The 17,442-nt window shown below is 36.0% G+C and overlaps 1 protein-coding gene across 1 annotated transcript in view; it reads left to right on the top strand.

The window, feature by feature from the left end:
- Positions 1-17,442, top strand: part of LOC107666886 (dedicator of cytokinesis protein 1-like) — a 262,036-nt gene that overhangs the window by 177,112 nt on the left and 67,482 nt on the right. The window contains exons 26-27 of the mRNA XM_016458403.1: positions 793-894; positions 4,136-4,230. Of these exons, the coding sequence (XP_016313889.1) occupies positions 793-894; positions 4,136-4,230 (197 nt within the window). The remainder of the gene's footprint in view (positions 1-792; positions 895-4,135; positions 4,231-17,442) is intronic.

Raw genomic sequence — 17,442 nt, 5'->3', positions numbered from 1 at the left:
TTAAATTTGCTATAATATTTCACAGTATTACTTTTTACTGTATTTACTGAGCATAAATTCAACATGTAAAAAAAAAAATCCATTGATTGATTTTAATTTTGCCTTGAAATTACAAAATATGTGAATCTATTTTACCTAGAAGGTCAAAAATGTTCTCAGCAATAATGATTAAATTATGTAAAGAAACTATGCCTTTGCTTATTGTTTGTTTTCAGGTTTTATAGTAAAAGTGGCTTTATACTATAAGTTATGCATGAGTTATTAACTTTCTCTGTTACATAAATGACATTTGAATAGTTTCTTCAGCAGGTAATGTGACATTTTCTAATACGCTGCACAGATTTGATTCCCACTGCTTGTTCGAGGTGTTTCACTGCCTTTTTGTTGTGTTTTGAATCTTAAATGAGTTTTTCCCCTCAGTTTCATTTCTTTAGCAATTGGTTTCTAGTTAATTGCATGTTATATTGGTCTCAATTCCCATATGTGGGAAAGTGAAAGTATAATTCGATTCCTTCAGTGAGTCTCTCACTACTTTAAATATTGATATCAAACGCTCACTGTTCACCACATTACTTTGTCAGAAATGCTGTTAATGAGAAATACTTTTTGGAATTGCTGCACACCTTCATTTTGTTCTTTCTCTCGGTGAAATTCCTCGTAGAGTGGCTTTGTGTGGTTCCTTTGAAGGGTTTATGGCCTTTAACAGCAGCTCTTTGCTTTGATTGACAGGTGCTCTAGGTGTTCTGCTGTCACTGATCGACTGTCTGTCTGTCTGTCTGTCTGTCTTTGCAGGGCAGTTTTGTGGCGTGTATGACCGGCACTCTGCGGCAGATGGACGACTATCACTACACCCACCTCATCAGCACCTTTGGGAAGATGCGCACAGACGTGGTGGTAAGTTTCCCGCTCAATACCAAGACTCTTTACTCCCACATGTAAACATTTTTGACAGACATTAATGTGCCATCAATCTGTGAACCAGTATTATAGATGGACAAAGACATGCATGGGTCAAAGATGAGACGTCCCATTTTGTGTCCACATCAAATTACATTTACATAAGTGTTTTTATATACACAGAAGCAAATATTACATGCAAGTAAAGTGTCTACTTTAATGTTTCAAGTAACTTTTATAAAAATACAATGTCAAAATATAGGTGAATTAATGTTCCTTCGTCATTCAGCGTAACATTTAGTAGGGCTTGGTTTTGACACAAATTTCACGATTCGATTCTCATTCACAAGCTTTCGATTCGATTACCAATTTGATTCGATTGTAGGTACAGTACATGCCAAATTTTCTCAAGGAAAAAAAATCTCTCAACTAATGCTGTAAAATATACACGAGAGTCAGTTGGTACTACATTATAATATTGAAGGTTAAAACTGACCGATTTGTTAAAATTACACTTAATTAAGTTTTTAAAATACAAGTTACAATTACATAATAATATTTCTACTTCAATTCGTTTTTTTTTTTATATAAACATAATTGTGGCTGTCATAAAAACTTGATGGATTTATTCAAACATAAATTAAACATTGAAGAACAGTACAATTTATAATGAATATGTTATTTGGTGCATATATTTAGCAAAATGACCCTCTCTACAGTCTATTTTATGGTTTATAAAATTACTGAATATGTTTTTCTGAGGTAAATGTGACGTTACGTGACATTGTTTACAAGCTGTTATATTGACGTCTTTGCGCGGCTGAAACACTGATTGAGCGATTACATGAGACAGGATACGGATTGTAAAGTTGTACTCTTTCTTTTAACTTACCTTCGGATGTTTAGTCATGTTTATTTTGTGCTGAAACTGGTATTAATGTGGAGGAGATGATCAGTTCACGTGCGCCTTGCGCTGCCGCGTCAGTTGAACTGAGGCGCTACAGCGATCTGTTACTCCACATTAAACAGCGCCAAAATGGCATTTATTGTTTAAATACTGTCTGTTGATCTGAGGTGCTACAACGATCTGTCACTTCACATTAAACAGCGCCAAAACGGCATTTGTTGTTTGAATATTGCAATACAATGGACAGAATTTGAAATCTGAGACTTTGTTTCATATTAAAAGTACCAAAGCACAATGCTTATTGCGATATTTTGGATGGGAAGTACCCTTCAATGTTCCGTCCATTAACTGAAAACAGGCTAGACTAATAGATTCGTGGGATTTAAGAATCGATATCGTTCCGTAAAAATGAGAACCGATTAATATGGAGATATCGATATTTTTTACCCAGCCCTAACATTTAGGTAAAAATTAAACAACATACTTATTCTGATCTGCACTTATCAAAATATTAATATTAATGAAATTAATGAAAAAGTGAGCATATTAAATTTTAAATTTTAAAACGTCTTGCTGACATATGGGTAAAATGTATACAAAGACTATGTAGACAAAGATTAAAGATTTAAAATTACAATTAATTAGTACTTTGCTGCTGCACTGTGATCCTTAAATAATCTTTTAATGTCATCTAATGATTCTTGTAAATATGCCTGACATTTTTTTTTTTTGGTATATGAACTATTGTTAACACTGAATGATATTTTAGTGGGTGTCTTCTGTAACTCATGGTAAAAGTTCACTTTTTTAACGTTAGTTAGTGTGTAGTATTGCTGTTTGAGCATAAACAATATCTGCAAAGTTACGAAGCTGAAAGTTCAATGCAAACAGAGATATTGTCTTTTAAAATTCTGGCAGTTTAATGCCTACAAAAACGGCTGGTAGGGACTACAAGAAGTTACTTCCCGGGTTCGTGACGTAACAAACCCAGATAAACCCCGCCCTCGGGAAAAGGCAGCAAAGGGGGTGAGGCCATGCTGCGCTGCTTTAGAGAAGAGGAAGAGAAAACTAGAGGTGCACGTAAAAATCTATTCATATGTGAATCGCGAAACGATTCTAATGGATTCACAGGTTTCAAAATCAATGTTCTAAAGCAGCGGTTCTCAATACTGTTCCTCGCGTCCCCCTGCTCTTCACACACTCTGCATCTCTCTCTCTCTCTCTCTCATTCAACTTGGCTCCAACAATGAACTGTTCCAATTATACATTTATTAAAACATAGGCCTACCATTAAAAGCCGTGCTTGCACAGGTTCTGCACGATCCTCTTCAATAATATCCTCTGCTTCTCAATCGGGCTCAAACTGATAAGCGATATTAACAACGCCGCTGTTTACTAAACAACCAGAGCATATGCCACTGAGGTGAGGGGCGGGACGATTAGACGTGCACTAGAGGCAGTTTAGCCAATCACAACACACTGGGCTAGCTAACCAATCAGAGCCCATCGCCTATTTCTGAGGGCGGGGCTTCATAAAAGAAGGAAATGATCAGCGCGTTTCTCAGAGAAGGGACAGAGTGGTGTGGAATAAAGATAAATTATGAGAAAAATAATGCGTTTTTAAAAAAAGCGAAGCATTAACATGTTAGACTGCACACCATAAATACAATCAAGCCTAGAAAAAAAACACTGAACCACCCCTTTAATAAATCTTTCTGACCAAGATCTTCTGTGCTCTAAGTCACTCACAAATCTTTTGACAGTTCAATAATTTCTATTTGTTTTTCACAAAACATTGTTTGTTTTGATGCCTTTTGCAAGAAATTGCATTGTTTCATACTTTTCATCTTCAGAAATATCTTTCTTCCTCACCATATCGCATGAGAACTGTGACTTGCTTAATAATGTGGAACAACCTCTTTAAGTAGGGTTTCATTTACCTAAGAAGACCTGGCAAACTATTGAACAAACCTGTCTGAGATTGATATTGAGATTGATTGAAAGTTATCTAAAAAGATGTGAAAATCAAAACAAACAAAAATCAGACTGTTTATTGTACCGAAATCCTATTGATATGTCACTCGCATAAATATATATATATATATATATATATATATATATATAAATCGTAAAATCAATTATAATTTTATGAATACATTAAATGTTCATTTATATATCCATACATACATACATATTTATAATCATAGAATCAATAAAAAAAAAAAAATTAAATTAAAAATTTTAAAATTTTAATACATTAAATGTTCGTTACATTATTCTGCATGTTGTTGTCATGTCCGGTTCATCCCAAACATTGCGACTCTCCTTTAGGATTTCCTCATGGAGACGTTCATCATGTTTAAGGATCTCATTGGGAAGAACGTCTATCCTGCCGACTGGGTCATAATGAACATGATGCAAAATAAGTAAGTAGACATACTCAGTGCTGTTTGCTAACTACTGTTCACTATAATGCAATGTTTCTATTGGTCAGACCCTTTAATCACCAGAGCAGAAACCAGACTGTGTGATCTGTTAACATGATAGTTACTGATAAAATTGGAAGTACTGTTGCTTAATGTTAACTTGTTTGGTTAAAAAGGGTTAGACTTTTTTTCAGCACTGTTTTCTGGAAGTCAAATGGGTTGCCGGGGAGGTTTCATGTTGACTTCTAATGAGCTAATTGAAATGCTGTTCATTCATTTAGCAAGTTTATTTCCTCGCTGAGCTTTGAGTCAACCTTCTGTGCAGTTTTTCTGTTTTTCGTTTTGCGCTGGAGCAGCATCAGAAATGTGCAGTCGTGTAGAGGGAGCATCGCTTACATTAACTCTCTCTCTCCCTTTAACACATGCTGCTGTTGATTAGAAACAGCAGTCAGAAATGGCCAAGAATGTTTGCGAATATTATTTTTTTTTCTCATCAGTGCAACAGTTTGTGCATGTGTCGGGCATGTAGCGTTTCCGTGTGCACCTGTGTGTATTCGCTCTGTTCTTGCTCTATCAGAAGTGTGGCGGCTGCTGAAATGAAAGCCATGAATTATGAATCTGGATGTGTGTGTGTGTGTGTCTCTCTCTCTAGTTGTGTTTTGTTTTATTCATGGCTCTCTTCTCAACTCCTCTGCCAAACCGTGTCCAGCGTGACTGTGAAGATGAAGGTTTAGCGAGCTTTCACAGCCAGCAGGAAGTCAGACCTGAGTTTCCTGTCGCAGACTTGGAGAGTTTTCTGAGAGTCCCTGATCTGAGCCAACCGTTTTCTTGTTTCACAGCGTTATTGTAATTTTTTATGTTGAGGCAGGAACAGTGCTGGGCAGGAAACTGATTACAAGTAATCTGGATTATGTAATCAGATTCCAAAAAATTAAGTACTTGTAACTGGATTACATTTTAAAATACTTGTAATCAGACTACAGTTACTTTTGTATTGCTTACATGATTAGTCTTTGTCTTTGGAAGGCTTGTGTCTTTCAAACACATTAAAATGCACAAATTTATGTTATTTCTTATTTGCATGTAAAGTAGGAATTCACAAACCTTTTTTTTGTCATCCGATCCTCTTTCACCTAATAAATTAACTTGAAGTGCCCCTGAGATTTTAAGATAATAAGTTAATAACACATTTGCAAGTTCATGATTCTCTGATGTTGGTTAATGATCATATGACCTGCAGGTAAACACAATATTTCATATTTTTTAGTACGTGTTTTATTTTGATTGTTGTTATTTTAAAATGTTTTTAATTTGACATTTTTTATGATTTAATTCATTATTAGCTTTTCATTAAACTCACAACCCCCCAGCAGTTTCTTCACTAACCCCAGTTTGAGAAATCTTTAATGTTTAATGGACTTCATTTTGTTAATAACCAGCCGCATCACTCTTGTGCATGTGTGAGCAGCACTCTCAGAAAGCCTGGTGATCTGCAGCTCTTCAGAGGAGCGAATGTGATGAGACGTTCTGGTGTTCAAAGAAATAAGATCTTCTCTAAAGTTCAGAGTTATTTTCCTGTCTATCTGTGCCGGTAGTGTAGACATGTGGCAGGATAAAATGTTCGGATTCCTGATGTGTTCTTGTGCTCTGGAGGAACACTGCTGGGATTGTGTGTTGGGGTCTGATTGACGCAGAGGTCGTGCGTCAGGCTTTCATATTGGAATTCATAGTCTCTCAGCAGCCACCTGAGTGCCAGAGCGCTGATGGAAGACCCTCCACCTGCAGGTGCGGGAAAGTGAAGTCAACAGGTGCACGAGACCGCGGGAAAACAGTGTGCAGTCACCCTCTCTGTAAGACACTCAGTGGGCATCATAAGCGCTTGTTTGATGTGCCCTACTGCTCACTGACTCCATTTTCACACCGACAGCAATGTGACACAGCGACTCGATTCACTGGTGAAAATCAGATTATTTAATTTCATTTAATTACATTTCAGTATTATTAATGATTTAAATGAACTAATATTTTACAATTTAGATGATAATTGTTCGTCATACTCTGAGCAGTATAAAATTGTATATTTATTTTTCATCAAATAATTAAATTAAGTTACATTAAATTTTAGATTTTGAAATTTAGTTTTGAAATTGAGTATTAGTTTGATTTAAAATGAATTTCAATTAACTAATATTTTAACATTTTGAATATAATTGTTCATGTTGTATTTGCATACAATGCCTTAAATTGACTCCCTTTTAACACCAACATGAATGTATTTAATTTAATTGAATTTACTTAAAATTTATTTTAATTTAAAATTGAATTGAATTTAACCTTAAATATTAGATGTATTAGATATTAGGTTTTAAATGTTTCATTTTATTAAATTATTAAAATAAATTACATTAGATTAAATACTAGTTTGATTTAAATTAATTTCAGTTAACTTCAGTTGTTCATGTTGTACCCTATTTGTCTTCAAAGCCTTAAATTGACTCTCTTTTTACACAGAGAAAAATGGGACACAGTAATTCAATTCACAGGCGAAAATTCTTGTTTTTTTTATTGTTATTATGGAATAATTTCATGAAATTCCATTACATTTTAAATGAATTTTAACTAATATTTTAAAATTTAGATTATTATTGTTTATATGCTATATATTGTAGTATTGTATGCTATAACTGATTTTATTCTGGGTGTTTGGATGTTAAATGGCATGTACAAACAATACTGTGAAAATGATTGAAAAATGTGGCACTTTGAATGTTCACACTCTGTGTGTGTTTCTGGGTGGTGAATCTGTTTTGGTATAGTATCTTGTCATGGTATAAATAACAGGCCTGTACTGTGAACTGCTGGGAATCAGTCTAACGCGCCTGGAATAGTGTTTCTATTTCTTCCAGAATGCGATTAACACCTTCAGTCACATTCATCACAGAATGCAGGTGATGCTGAATGAAAACATTTGCGCTCAGTTAATGGACAATCCTAGATTAGAGTTCACGTGATGCTGATGTGTTTATGCAGGTGAATTAACACTTATGTTAATAAAGTGGCTGTATGTGTTAGAGAAGAGTCCCATTATTACAAGTGCAATATTGACAACTGTGTGAAACGACAAAATCAACCAGTCGCATAATTAGTGTTAAACTGTGGATTTCAGATTTACGGTGTGAATGTGGATGCGGTTTTCGAGCATTCATGTACATTGCTTTGTTCATGTACATGTAGTGTATAATCATTTTCCCTTTATCAGTACTTCTACGCATAGTCATTTTTTCTGGCTTGCATAATATCTAAAGATGGTGCCGTCTTCACACATCACAAGATCTCTCGTTTCCCGTCTGGATTAACTTTGCCGACTCTGAATTAAAAATGAATAAAATCAGTTGATGTTTGAGCTGTCATCTTTGATGTTTTTGATCTGTGTTTCATAAAAGTGTCCCAAATTAGTCTGAAATGTGATCCTGCAAGTTTTAAACATATTTTTATCCCAAAAACTGCCGTCTCTCGTTAAGAATAAACCGCACCTGCTGACAGTGTTGTCTTAGCACCCAGTTAATTATAGTAATTATGCAAATCATGTAATGCCACAGTCACACCCATAAAATTCACTTGATATTCATTGGAATGTGCCAAGACATTTGTATAGTTATATTTTTATATATAACTAACCACATTTCTATGAATATCATGTGAATTTTATAATGTAATGTGAATTATATATTAAAATGTCAAATTTTGTACTACCTTTCAAAAGTTTGGAGTCAATAAGATTTTTTTTTTTTTTGAAAGTCCCTAATTCTCACCAGTGTGTTTATTTGACAAAAATACAGTAATATTATGAAATGTTATTCTTATTTTTTTCTATGTTTTATGTATTTTATTCCTGTGATGGCAAAGCTAATCTTTCAGCAGCCAATTTCGCTGCAAATTCGCTCTGTATGTTTTCCCTCATGGTGAGAGAAAGAAACATTGTAGCTCAGGATTGTTTTTTTATTTCAAAAAACTTGCTAGATTAAATCTGGTCCTCTAGAGAGCTGGAGGTGCTTTCGGTGTAAACTGCAGTTTTTATGAGCGTGGTTTTGGTGTAAAAGTTAGCAGTGCATTATTAAGAGTACGTCTCTGCCCTGCAAAAAGTCTCATAAAGTTTATGATTTTTCCCTCCAGAAATTGGCTTTTGTGATGTCAGCATTTCATCTGTTTATGAAACGGTTTGGCTGCCTCCTCCTCGTGCTGCCGGAGGACATCATGTCTTTCTGATAGGAGCTGATTCTCACTCTTGTTTCTGAGTCTCTCGGTGTAGTTTGGTGAGCGTGACCTTTCTCAGGCTGAGAGCTGCTCTCCATTCAGCCAGTGTGACTCAATTTACACATGACATTTGTTGTTCACTCGCTGCTTGCTGTTGTTGCAGGCCTCTTGTGATTCAGAATGAACTTTATAAAAAAAAAAGCACAAAAGAAACAAAGGCTGCAAAAGGTCCCTTAAGATGCTCCATTCTCTGCATGATTCAGGGTTGACCTGTTTGAATGAGTGAATCACATGGTTTGAAGTGTTTTGAATGAGATGTTCCTCATGCCCCTATTGTAAAATCAATAAATAGATCTGGGCTCCATTTCCCAAAAGCATCGTAAGCCGAAGTAGATCGTAGAACCATTGCCACCAGTGGTCTCTACGATCAAGCTAGCTTACGATGCTTTTGGGAAACGCAGCCCCGTTTTTTTTTTTTTTTTAGAATGGAAACTCTTAAAGGTAGTTATTCCATAAGACAGTATTGCAACAGATTTGTCTTGTATAGTATTGAACCCTTATGTTAATCAGTGTTGTTCTAGTTTTATTTATATAGTGTACTATTATAGTTTTTAATATTTTTCTTAGATTTTTTTTTTCATTTTCATTTTACTTGCAATTTGAGTAATTTGATGTTTATCAATGGAAAGCTTATTTATTCAGCTTTCAGATGATGTATAAAAATCAATTTCAAAAAAATTGACCCTTGTGACTGGTTTTGTGGTCCAGGGTCACATATAAAGTTTTATTTCTACTAGTTGCCAATGAGAAGCATGAAAAGCACACAGTGCTGCGCTGAAATGAAAAGCATTTATCGATGAGCTGAATCTCTGACCCCGTGACCCTGATCATCAGTTTCTCCCAGTCTCATTAATATTTACGGGCACATCACTAGGACTGGCCTGACATCAGTGTCATTGTTTTGCTCTCTCTCTGTCCCTGAATGAGCAGTGAAGGCCCTGCACAACTCACAGAGACAAATGTAGAATTATTTCATCTCATTTTTAATGCAGGTAGTGACATGAGTTGCTCTGTGAACTTCTCTGACTGTTTTGAACTTTGAGAGGCGTGGTTTCATATTAAAAAAATACAGCAGAATCAGACAAACATACAAAGCTGATGCATTTCTGAATGCATTGATGCATGAAATCAATCCTGTGTAGCTAGAAGCATCTGCATTCACATACACACATAGAATATGTTTCCAGCACTCTCTCTCTCATGCTTGAGCAAGTGTTGCTTGTGTTTGTTGTGCTGTTTATCTTCTGTGTGGTAGAGTGCTGAAGTTATTCACTTGTAGTGATTGAAATGCTCTGAGGTGTAATGGCTTAGATGCCAATCTTATTATAAGCCAGAGAGCTCTGGCAGTGTGAAAGGGTTCTCCATCAGCTGGGCCAAACACCTCCAAACCGGCTCACACCTTAGACATCTCCAGCTGTGGATCTTCAGGCCTCTCAGATTCATGAGTATCAGAACATCTGCGGTATCAAAAAGCCCCTTTAATCTCAGTGAGTCGTGTTTTGTTTTCAAAGCTCTGATGGTTATCAGCCGTAAGCTCAGTGTTGCTCCTCTGTGTGATTGTTAATGTTTCCCTGAAACACCTTCATCAGCTCTCTGGCTTTGAGCCTTATTATTCTGAAATAAACTCTTCCAAATAAGAATCAGAATTGCGTTTGGTGAGTAAATAAAACTCAGTTACTCTCATATTGACCAGCCATTTGGTCTAACTAAGGTGCCTGTGTTTGCCCTAGCAATCAAAACTAGCTACCAGAGTGTTGCTATGCAGTTTCTAAGGTGTTTGAGTGTTTTTAGAGTGTTGTTAGGGTGTTTTGAGTGTTGCTATGAAGTTGCTAGGGTGTTTTAGAGTGTTGCTAAGCAGTTGCTATGAGGTTTTGAGTGTTTTTAGAGTGTTGTTTGGGTGTTTTAGAATGTTGCTAAGCAGTTGCTATGAGGTTTTGAGTGTTTTTAGAGTGTTGTTTGGGTGTTTTAGAATGTTGCTAAGCAGTTGCTATGAGGTTTTGAGTGTTTTTAGAGTGTTGTTTGGGTGTTTTAGAATGTTGCTAAGCAGTTGCTATGAGGTTTTGAGTGTTTTTAGAGTGTTGTTATGGTGTCTTGAGTGTTGCTATGCAGTTGCTAGGGTGTTTTAGAGTGTTGCTAAGCTGTTGCTATGAGGTTTTGAGTGTTTTTAGTGTTGCTAGGGTGTTTTGAGTGATGCAATACATTTGATAGGGGGTTTTGAGTGTTGCTAAGCAGTTGCTATGAGGTTTTGAGTGCTTTAATGTTGCTAGGGTGTTTTGAGTGATGCTATACATTTGCTAGGGAGTTTTGAGTGTTGCTAAGCAGTTGCTATGAGGTTTTGACTGTTTTTAGAGTGTTGCTATGCAGTTCGGGTGATTTTTTTAAAGAATGTTTCTAGGTAATTTTGAGTGTTTTAGAGTGTTGCTATGTAATTGCTAAGGTGTTTTGAGTTTTTTTAGAGTGTTGCTATGCTGTTGTTAAGGTGTTTTCAGTTAGTGTTTCTAAGGTGTGTGTTAGAATGTTGCTAGGGTATTTGAGTGTTTTACAATGCTGCGATGCAGTTTTTAGAGTGTTTCAATGCTGTTCCTAAGGTGTTTTAGATTTTAGAGTTGCTTTGTGGTTTCTAGGGTGTTTGAGTGTTTCTAGAATGTGACCTAGGGTATTTTGGGTGTTTTACAGTGTTGCTATGCAGTTTTCGTGTGTTTTTTTTATTCTGTTCATAAAGTGTTTTAGATTTTAGAGTTGCTTTGCAGTTTCTAGTATGTTTGAGTGTTTCTAGAATGTTGTTAGTGTATTTTGGTGGTTTTACAGTTTCTAGGGTGTTTTGAGTAATTTTAGAACGTTGCTAGGGTATTGGGATATTTTACAGTGTTGCTATGCAGTTGCTAAGTGCTTTTGGGTCTTGATGTGATGTTTCTGAGGTAATTTGTTTGTTTTAGAGTGTTGCTATGCAGTTGATAGGGTGTTTTGAATGTTATAGGGTGTTGCTGGGTTGTTTTGTATGTTTTGAGAGTGTTTCTATGGAGTTGCTAAGGTGTTTTGAGTGTTTTAGAGTCTCAAAATGTGTAACAAAGCAAACATGCTAGCATCAAACTCCATTGAGGTTGATTGCTATATGTATGATGCCAGTTCTGAGCCTGTTAGCATGCCTGTGTAGGCATTTGACATCACGGCAGCTCAGTATGTTTTGGAGTGGAGTCTGTGGATCTGTGGACAGTAGTGCGTGTGGACTGTCATATGCCAGCAATTGTAAACCAACAGCTGGACAGATCAGTTCCACTCACAGCAGAATAATAGAGGATCGCTCAGTCTCTCTCTGCAATGCATCATCTGAGCTAGAACATAATTTATGCTCTTTTCGGTCCACCAATGGATTGCTGATGTACCATCTGTATGTGCTGTAAGAGATCACAGTGGATTTTTCTTAATAAGCCATAGTCATACATGATTCATTTTCAGTAGGTGTGTTTGTACAATCAGGGCTGAATTCACTAAAGAAATTATTGTTATTATTATTTACAGCTTTAGATGCCTAGAAATCAATGGAATGGTTGTATCTAATTGCATTTATGAATGACTGTCACATGTAACTGATCAATCACAGAATTGATTCAGCTGTGATAATTATACTGGGTATAATAATGAGCATGTTAATATTAGTCAGCCTGTAATCCTATAATGCACTCCTGAATTGAAAAAGCAGGCAATCCATTCATGTTTCATATTTTTATTTGCCTTTATTCTCTTTATTTGTTTCAAACGGCTGCAGCTCACTCCATCACACAATTACGTGCTTGAGTACGTTTCTCATTTTCCTAACCAGAAGAGAACACCATCATTTGTTTCTCTTTTACATGAGTAACAAATGTCATATGCATTAAAGAACAATATGAAATTGATTTTAAAATCTTTTTCTCTCTAGTTCAACAACTCAAACTGTATTAGGTTCATGGTCAAAAAGCATGCACCATTTCATTTCTAATTCTTCTTTTTTTTTCAATAAAGCACCCATAATGACTGCATACAAGCGCTTGAGAATAATATGTTTCATATTATCCTGAAGCTCATATGCAACAGTAATCATTAGCTCTCTTACGTTCATTTACATTTTCTGGTCTCTCTACATTGATCAATGTAGACGGATTTTGAAAGTCTCTTCTGCTCACCACTGCTGCATTTATTTATTCAAAAATATGGAAAAAAAAATATTTCAGTGAATATATTTCTAATTCTATATTTCTATTTGAATATATTTTAAAATGTAATTTATTGCTGTCATGCAAAGCTGAATTTTCAGAATCATTACTCCAATCTTCAGTGTCACATGATCCTTCAGGAATCATTCTAATATGCCGAGTTGCTGCTCAAAATACATGATTATTACAATCAATTTGTTATTAGAACATTGCTTTGTTCGATTAGCATATGTTAATGGCAGATTGTATGTGGCTGACTGTGTTTTTTCAGTGTCATGTGTTTGGTTTGCTGGACTCTACAGTGTACGCAGCATAGCTGTGACTCCTGGGTAAATTAAAAGGTTCGGCAGATTTAATTATGAGCTGTTTTCAGGATAATTACATGGCTGCTTTATGTCTTGAGGAAGGTTTGATGTGTGGAGTCTCAGCGCTCGTTCCTCTGAGCGCAATTACCCATAATCCAGAGCTTCTCCTCCAGAGAGGTTGTGTAAGGTCTCAGTCAGAGAGGTGAAGCATCAGTGGAAGAACGAACTGAAGTTCAGCACAATATCAAACACATGCAGACATGTCTGCGGTTCAAGCTCTGCTGTAGATTTACGCCATATTTATCAGAGTTTCTTATGAAAATGTGATTGCACATGCCAAACTAGCCACCACAATGCTGGGGTTTTACTAAGGCGTTGCTAAGGTATTTTGAGTGTTATTTAGAGTAGGGATGCACTATCGGCCATTGGTCGATTGTTTAAAAACAGCCGATGATCAGAGCCAATTATATCCTGTCAATCTAAAGGGGGTGGAAAAACATGTTAGACAGCAATGTGTCAGAGTGAAAAAAAAATGTTTCTTGGGTCGAATTTAGGGCTCTCCAAGTTTAAGCAATAATAAAACATTAATGCAGTGCTGTTAATGCTGGTTCTATTTTTGAAGCTATGAATCATCTGTAGTTCAAGCCAGGGTTGCCAGAGCCACGGTTTTCCCTTCAGCAAGCATTATTTGTAGTGCATTTCCCATCCAATAATCGCAAAGAGCTTTGTGCTTTGTTACTTTTGATACGAAACAGACTCAGCTTTCAAATCCTGTACATTTTATCACAAAATTAAAACATTAAATTCCATTTTGGCGCTCTTAAATGTGGTGTGACAGACCGCTGTAGACGCTTCAGGTCAGGCGACAGCATGAAGCGATAGTCTCTTCTGCTATAATACAAGTTATCCACCTTATTCTTCAACGCAGAAGTAGAGAGGGCTCCCTGTATAGTTTATAGCATTAGTTGTGAGAGATTTATTTTCCTTAAGAAAACTAAACTATCGTATTGAATCGGCAGATGTCAGTCTGAATAATCTGCTATCGGTATCAGCTGGGAAATTTAGTATCAGTGCATCTCTAATTTAGAGTTTTGCAAAGGGGGTTTTGAGTGTTATTTGAAGTGTTGCTAAGGTGTTTTGAGTTATTTTTTTTTTCAACATGTTGCTATGCTGTTGTTGCTAAGCAGTAGCAAGCTAGCTTTGAAAGCATGGGATCCCACCCTCCCTGCAAATCACTCTCCAAAGCCACGCCTCCTCTAACCAGTGAGAGACGGCATTGGTGGAGGAATGAATGCAATGCTGTCAGAATTACCTCATGTCTCATTCACCAGTGAGAAAACATTACAGTATAAAGTGGCTAATATTACAATAGTAACGCTTGCTTGGTCAGCAATAGCGTAACAGAACGCGCTGATGACGTATCATGTCTGCGCGAACAGGGTGCACAGAGGTATACAAATACATACATTGACAGGCAGGTAGGACAGCCTATAGTAGTCCTCGGACCGAGGGATGTGATTGGACAAACATTTTATGGTCCTTCACCATCCACAGACAATATAAATACATTCAGAGCACTTAACTGCTATCGGGATCTGAAAAGACTTTTAACCAACATAATTAAAACTGTTTTTGAACCAAATCCCCTACCCTGCCTTTAATCATGAGTGATGGGTAATACTGATTCTTAAATAGCAGACCTGTTTTTGCGGTGCTGTTGTGTTTGCTGTGCTATAAGTATGCTTTGCAGTGTCTGCTGTTATTTAGTTTTACTCCCTTTTACTGCTAGTCACATTTTGCCCTTCGGTTCTGCTGTATTTACTCAGCTGTTTTCAAATACAGACAGTGATGCTATCAAAGTTCAAGTCTGTACCATTTTTGTGAGTCTTGGACCTCTATCTGGGCTTGGTGACCTCTGAAATGCACATGACGGCTCTGTCGTTCAGGTAAAGGTCGAGTTATTTCCATCCTATGCCATGTCGTCTTTGCTGTAATTTAGTGCTTTATTTTATGTGGTATTTCAGAGTGAGAGGGCCTTAAAACCAGATGCTGGGAATTCATTTAGAGAGCATTTTCAACTCACTAAAGTCACTAAATGTTAAAGGAGGAAGTCATCCCTAAAGAAAGATGGAAATACTCTGGCCGGTCAGTTTAATTATAGCAGCATGTTTGATATGAAGAGCTGGCACTGATGTCAGATGAGTGTGCGTTGTTGATTATTTCATGTTTGTTCTTACTTATTTAATGCTCCTCTGAAGTAGTGCGGATTCCTGATTAATTATTTGCATGTGCTACATCGTTAGACATCATTTGACTTTCTGTGCTTGAGTTTTGCTGTCTTCTCTGAGTTTACTTTTCTTCTTTTATTTAGATTTATATCAAGGTTGGATTTCCTCTATTTTTGAGCTTAAAGAAATATACTCTTTTATAATGAAAACTCAGCCATTATATACTCACTTTTAAAGTTAAGCTTGAATAATTTTCAGAAAGTAGGACTTTAATTTTATCCAATTGATACTGTGAAAAAGTATAAATATAAATACAATTTATACTGTAAAAAATGAGTCTTATAGCTATGTGTAATATATTATTTGGAAACATTTTTGTTTGCATTACATTACATCATTAATTTTTCGTACTCACTATAGTACTGTAGTGTTAGATATATGCAAGTATTCATTCATTCATTCAATCATTTTACAGGTTTTTTTTGTCTTCCTCTGGACCCCAGTTTGAAAACCCTTGGTCTAAACAACTAGTAGACTAGTCAATCTTAAGCAAGCCTTGTATAAGTAGGTTTAGGTTGACCAGCCTGACCATCTTTAGTGCTAACTGGATTGCTAACATGATGGAAATGAAATAATGTATATATTGAATTTATAAATGTGTATGCATATTATATGTATGTGTGTATGGTTGTGCATACACATATGTAGTTTTTTTTTTTTTTGGTGTTTGGCTTAGTGTTATGTTAGAATCATTATTATACTCTTATACCTTTTGTTCTTTAATATTTTGAATTGTTTTTAGCTTTATTTTTTGTTTTTCATTTAAATGTTAAGTTTTGACGTTTTGTTGTATGCATTTGTCATTTTTATTTAATTTCTTTATTTTTAAAATGTGTATAAGTAGTATTTATAAAGTTTTAGCTTTTAGTGTTGGATGTGTTTTTAGTTGTTTTGATACTACAATTGATTGCTGCTGTCCTCATTTGTAAGTTGCTTTGGATAAAAGCGTCTGCTAAATGACTAAATAAATAAATAAAAATAAAAATGTCTGAACGGTAGCATGATACATGTGTAGTGGATTCTAGCAGTCAGGTGATGAATTCCCTGAGGGAAAGCCTTCCTTTTTGCTTTATCTGAAAAAGTAATTATTTATCAAATCACAAATGCTAAATTGCAGTGATGTGATGATGAATTGGTCCGGCGGTGGAGGGTTTGACCTTGCTTTGTCTTTAAGCACAAAAATAAGCCAGAGTCTATTCATGCTAGCATGCTAATGGATGCTGATCGCTATCGCGGCCGCTTTCTGAACTCAATTAGCAGCGTGATTGTGTGCTAAACTCTCATTAGCATTAAAGCTAGATGAGCATGCAGATCATCCAGATAGCGGCTACGGGCTAAATGAAGACTGAGAAATGCATACATTTAGTCGTTAATCAGAAAGAACAGGCTTATTCGTTTGATGATGACAAATTCGTCATGATTGACTTAGCATATTGTGGCATGATGAGGTTTCCAAAAGCTTAAATTTAGCGTAAGTTGGGAACATTTTGTTAGCACTATTTAGGCAGCTTGTATTATTTATGTTTCCCTTGCTCAAATCTGAATGACTTTTGTGTGCTGTTTTCAATTCAGGACTGAGAATGAGAGAAACATAGCGCCCTATGTAGTGCACAAGGTGCTGTGGATTAGTGTGGATGTGTGAGGGGAATGGCGCTCCGCTCTGGCTCTCTAATGGTTTTATTGTAATCACTTTAGGAAGGGTTTTATCCCGTGTGCTGTTCTGACCCATCTATCCCGCACACCCACTCCACCGCTGACACCACGCCACACGCTCATTTAGCACTAACTAGGGACCATTTAGCAAGTGTGTTTTTTTTTAAGCTTTAGAGAGCTGGCTGGAAACCAGCAGTGTAGGAACTAGTGTGATACTGCATTAAACTTCTTCGGCTTCACTCATGTATATGTAAAGTTTTGTCTTAAAAGTATTTTTTTAACTACTTTTTTTTTTTTTTTAACTCCTAAAATATAATGATTATTAGTCTGTGTGAGCACACCGGTTGAGAAAGTCAATTTGGTAATATATTTATGTTTGAAGTTTTTGCACTGAGTAATAGTAAAGTTCAAATTTGATTTCATATTGTTTAGTCACAGTTCATTTAAAGCAACAATCCA

This window comes from Sinocyclocheilus anshuiensis, unplaced genomic scaffold, assembly GCF_001515605.1.
Source record: "Sinocyclocheilus anshuiensis isolate Anshui unplaced genomic scaffold, SAMN03320099.WGS_v1.1 scaffold1500, whole genome shotgun sequence".
Lineage (NCBI taxonomy): Eukaryota > Metazoa > Chordata > Actinopteri > Cypriniformes > Cyprinidae > Sinocyclocheilus > Sinocyclocheilus anshuiensis.
The sequence above is the reverse complement of the archived record's forward strand: the minus strand, read 5'-3'. Positions and strand labels throughout refer to the sequence as shown.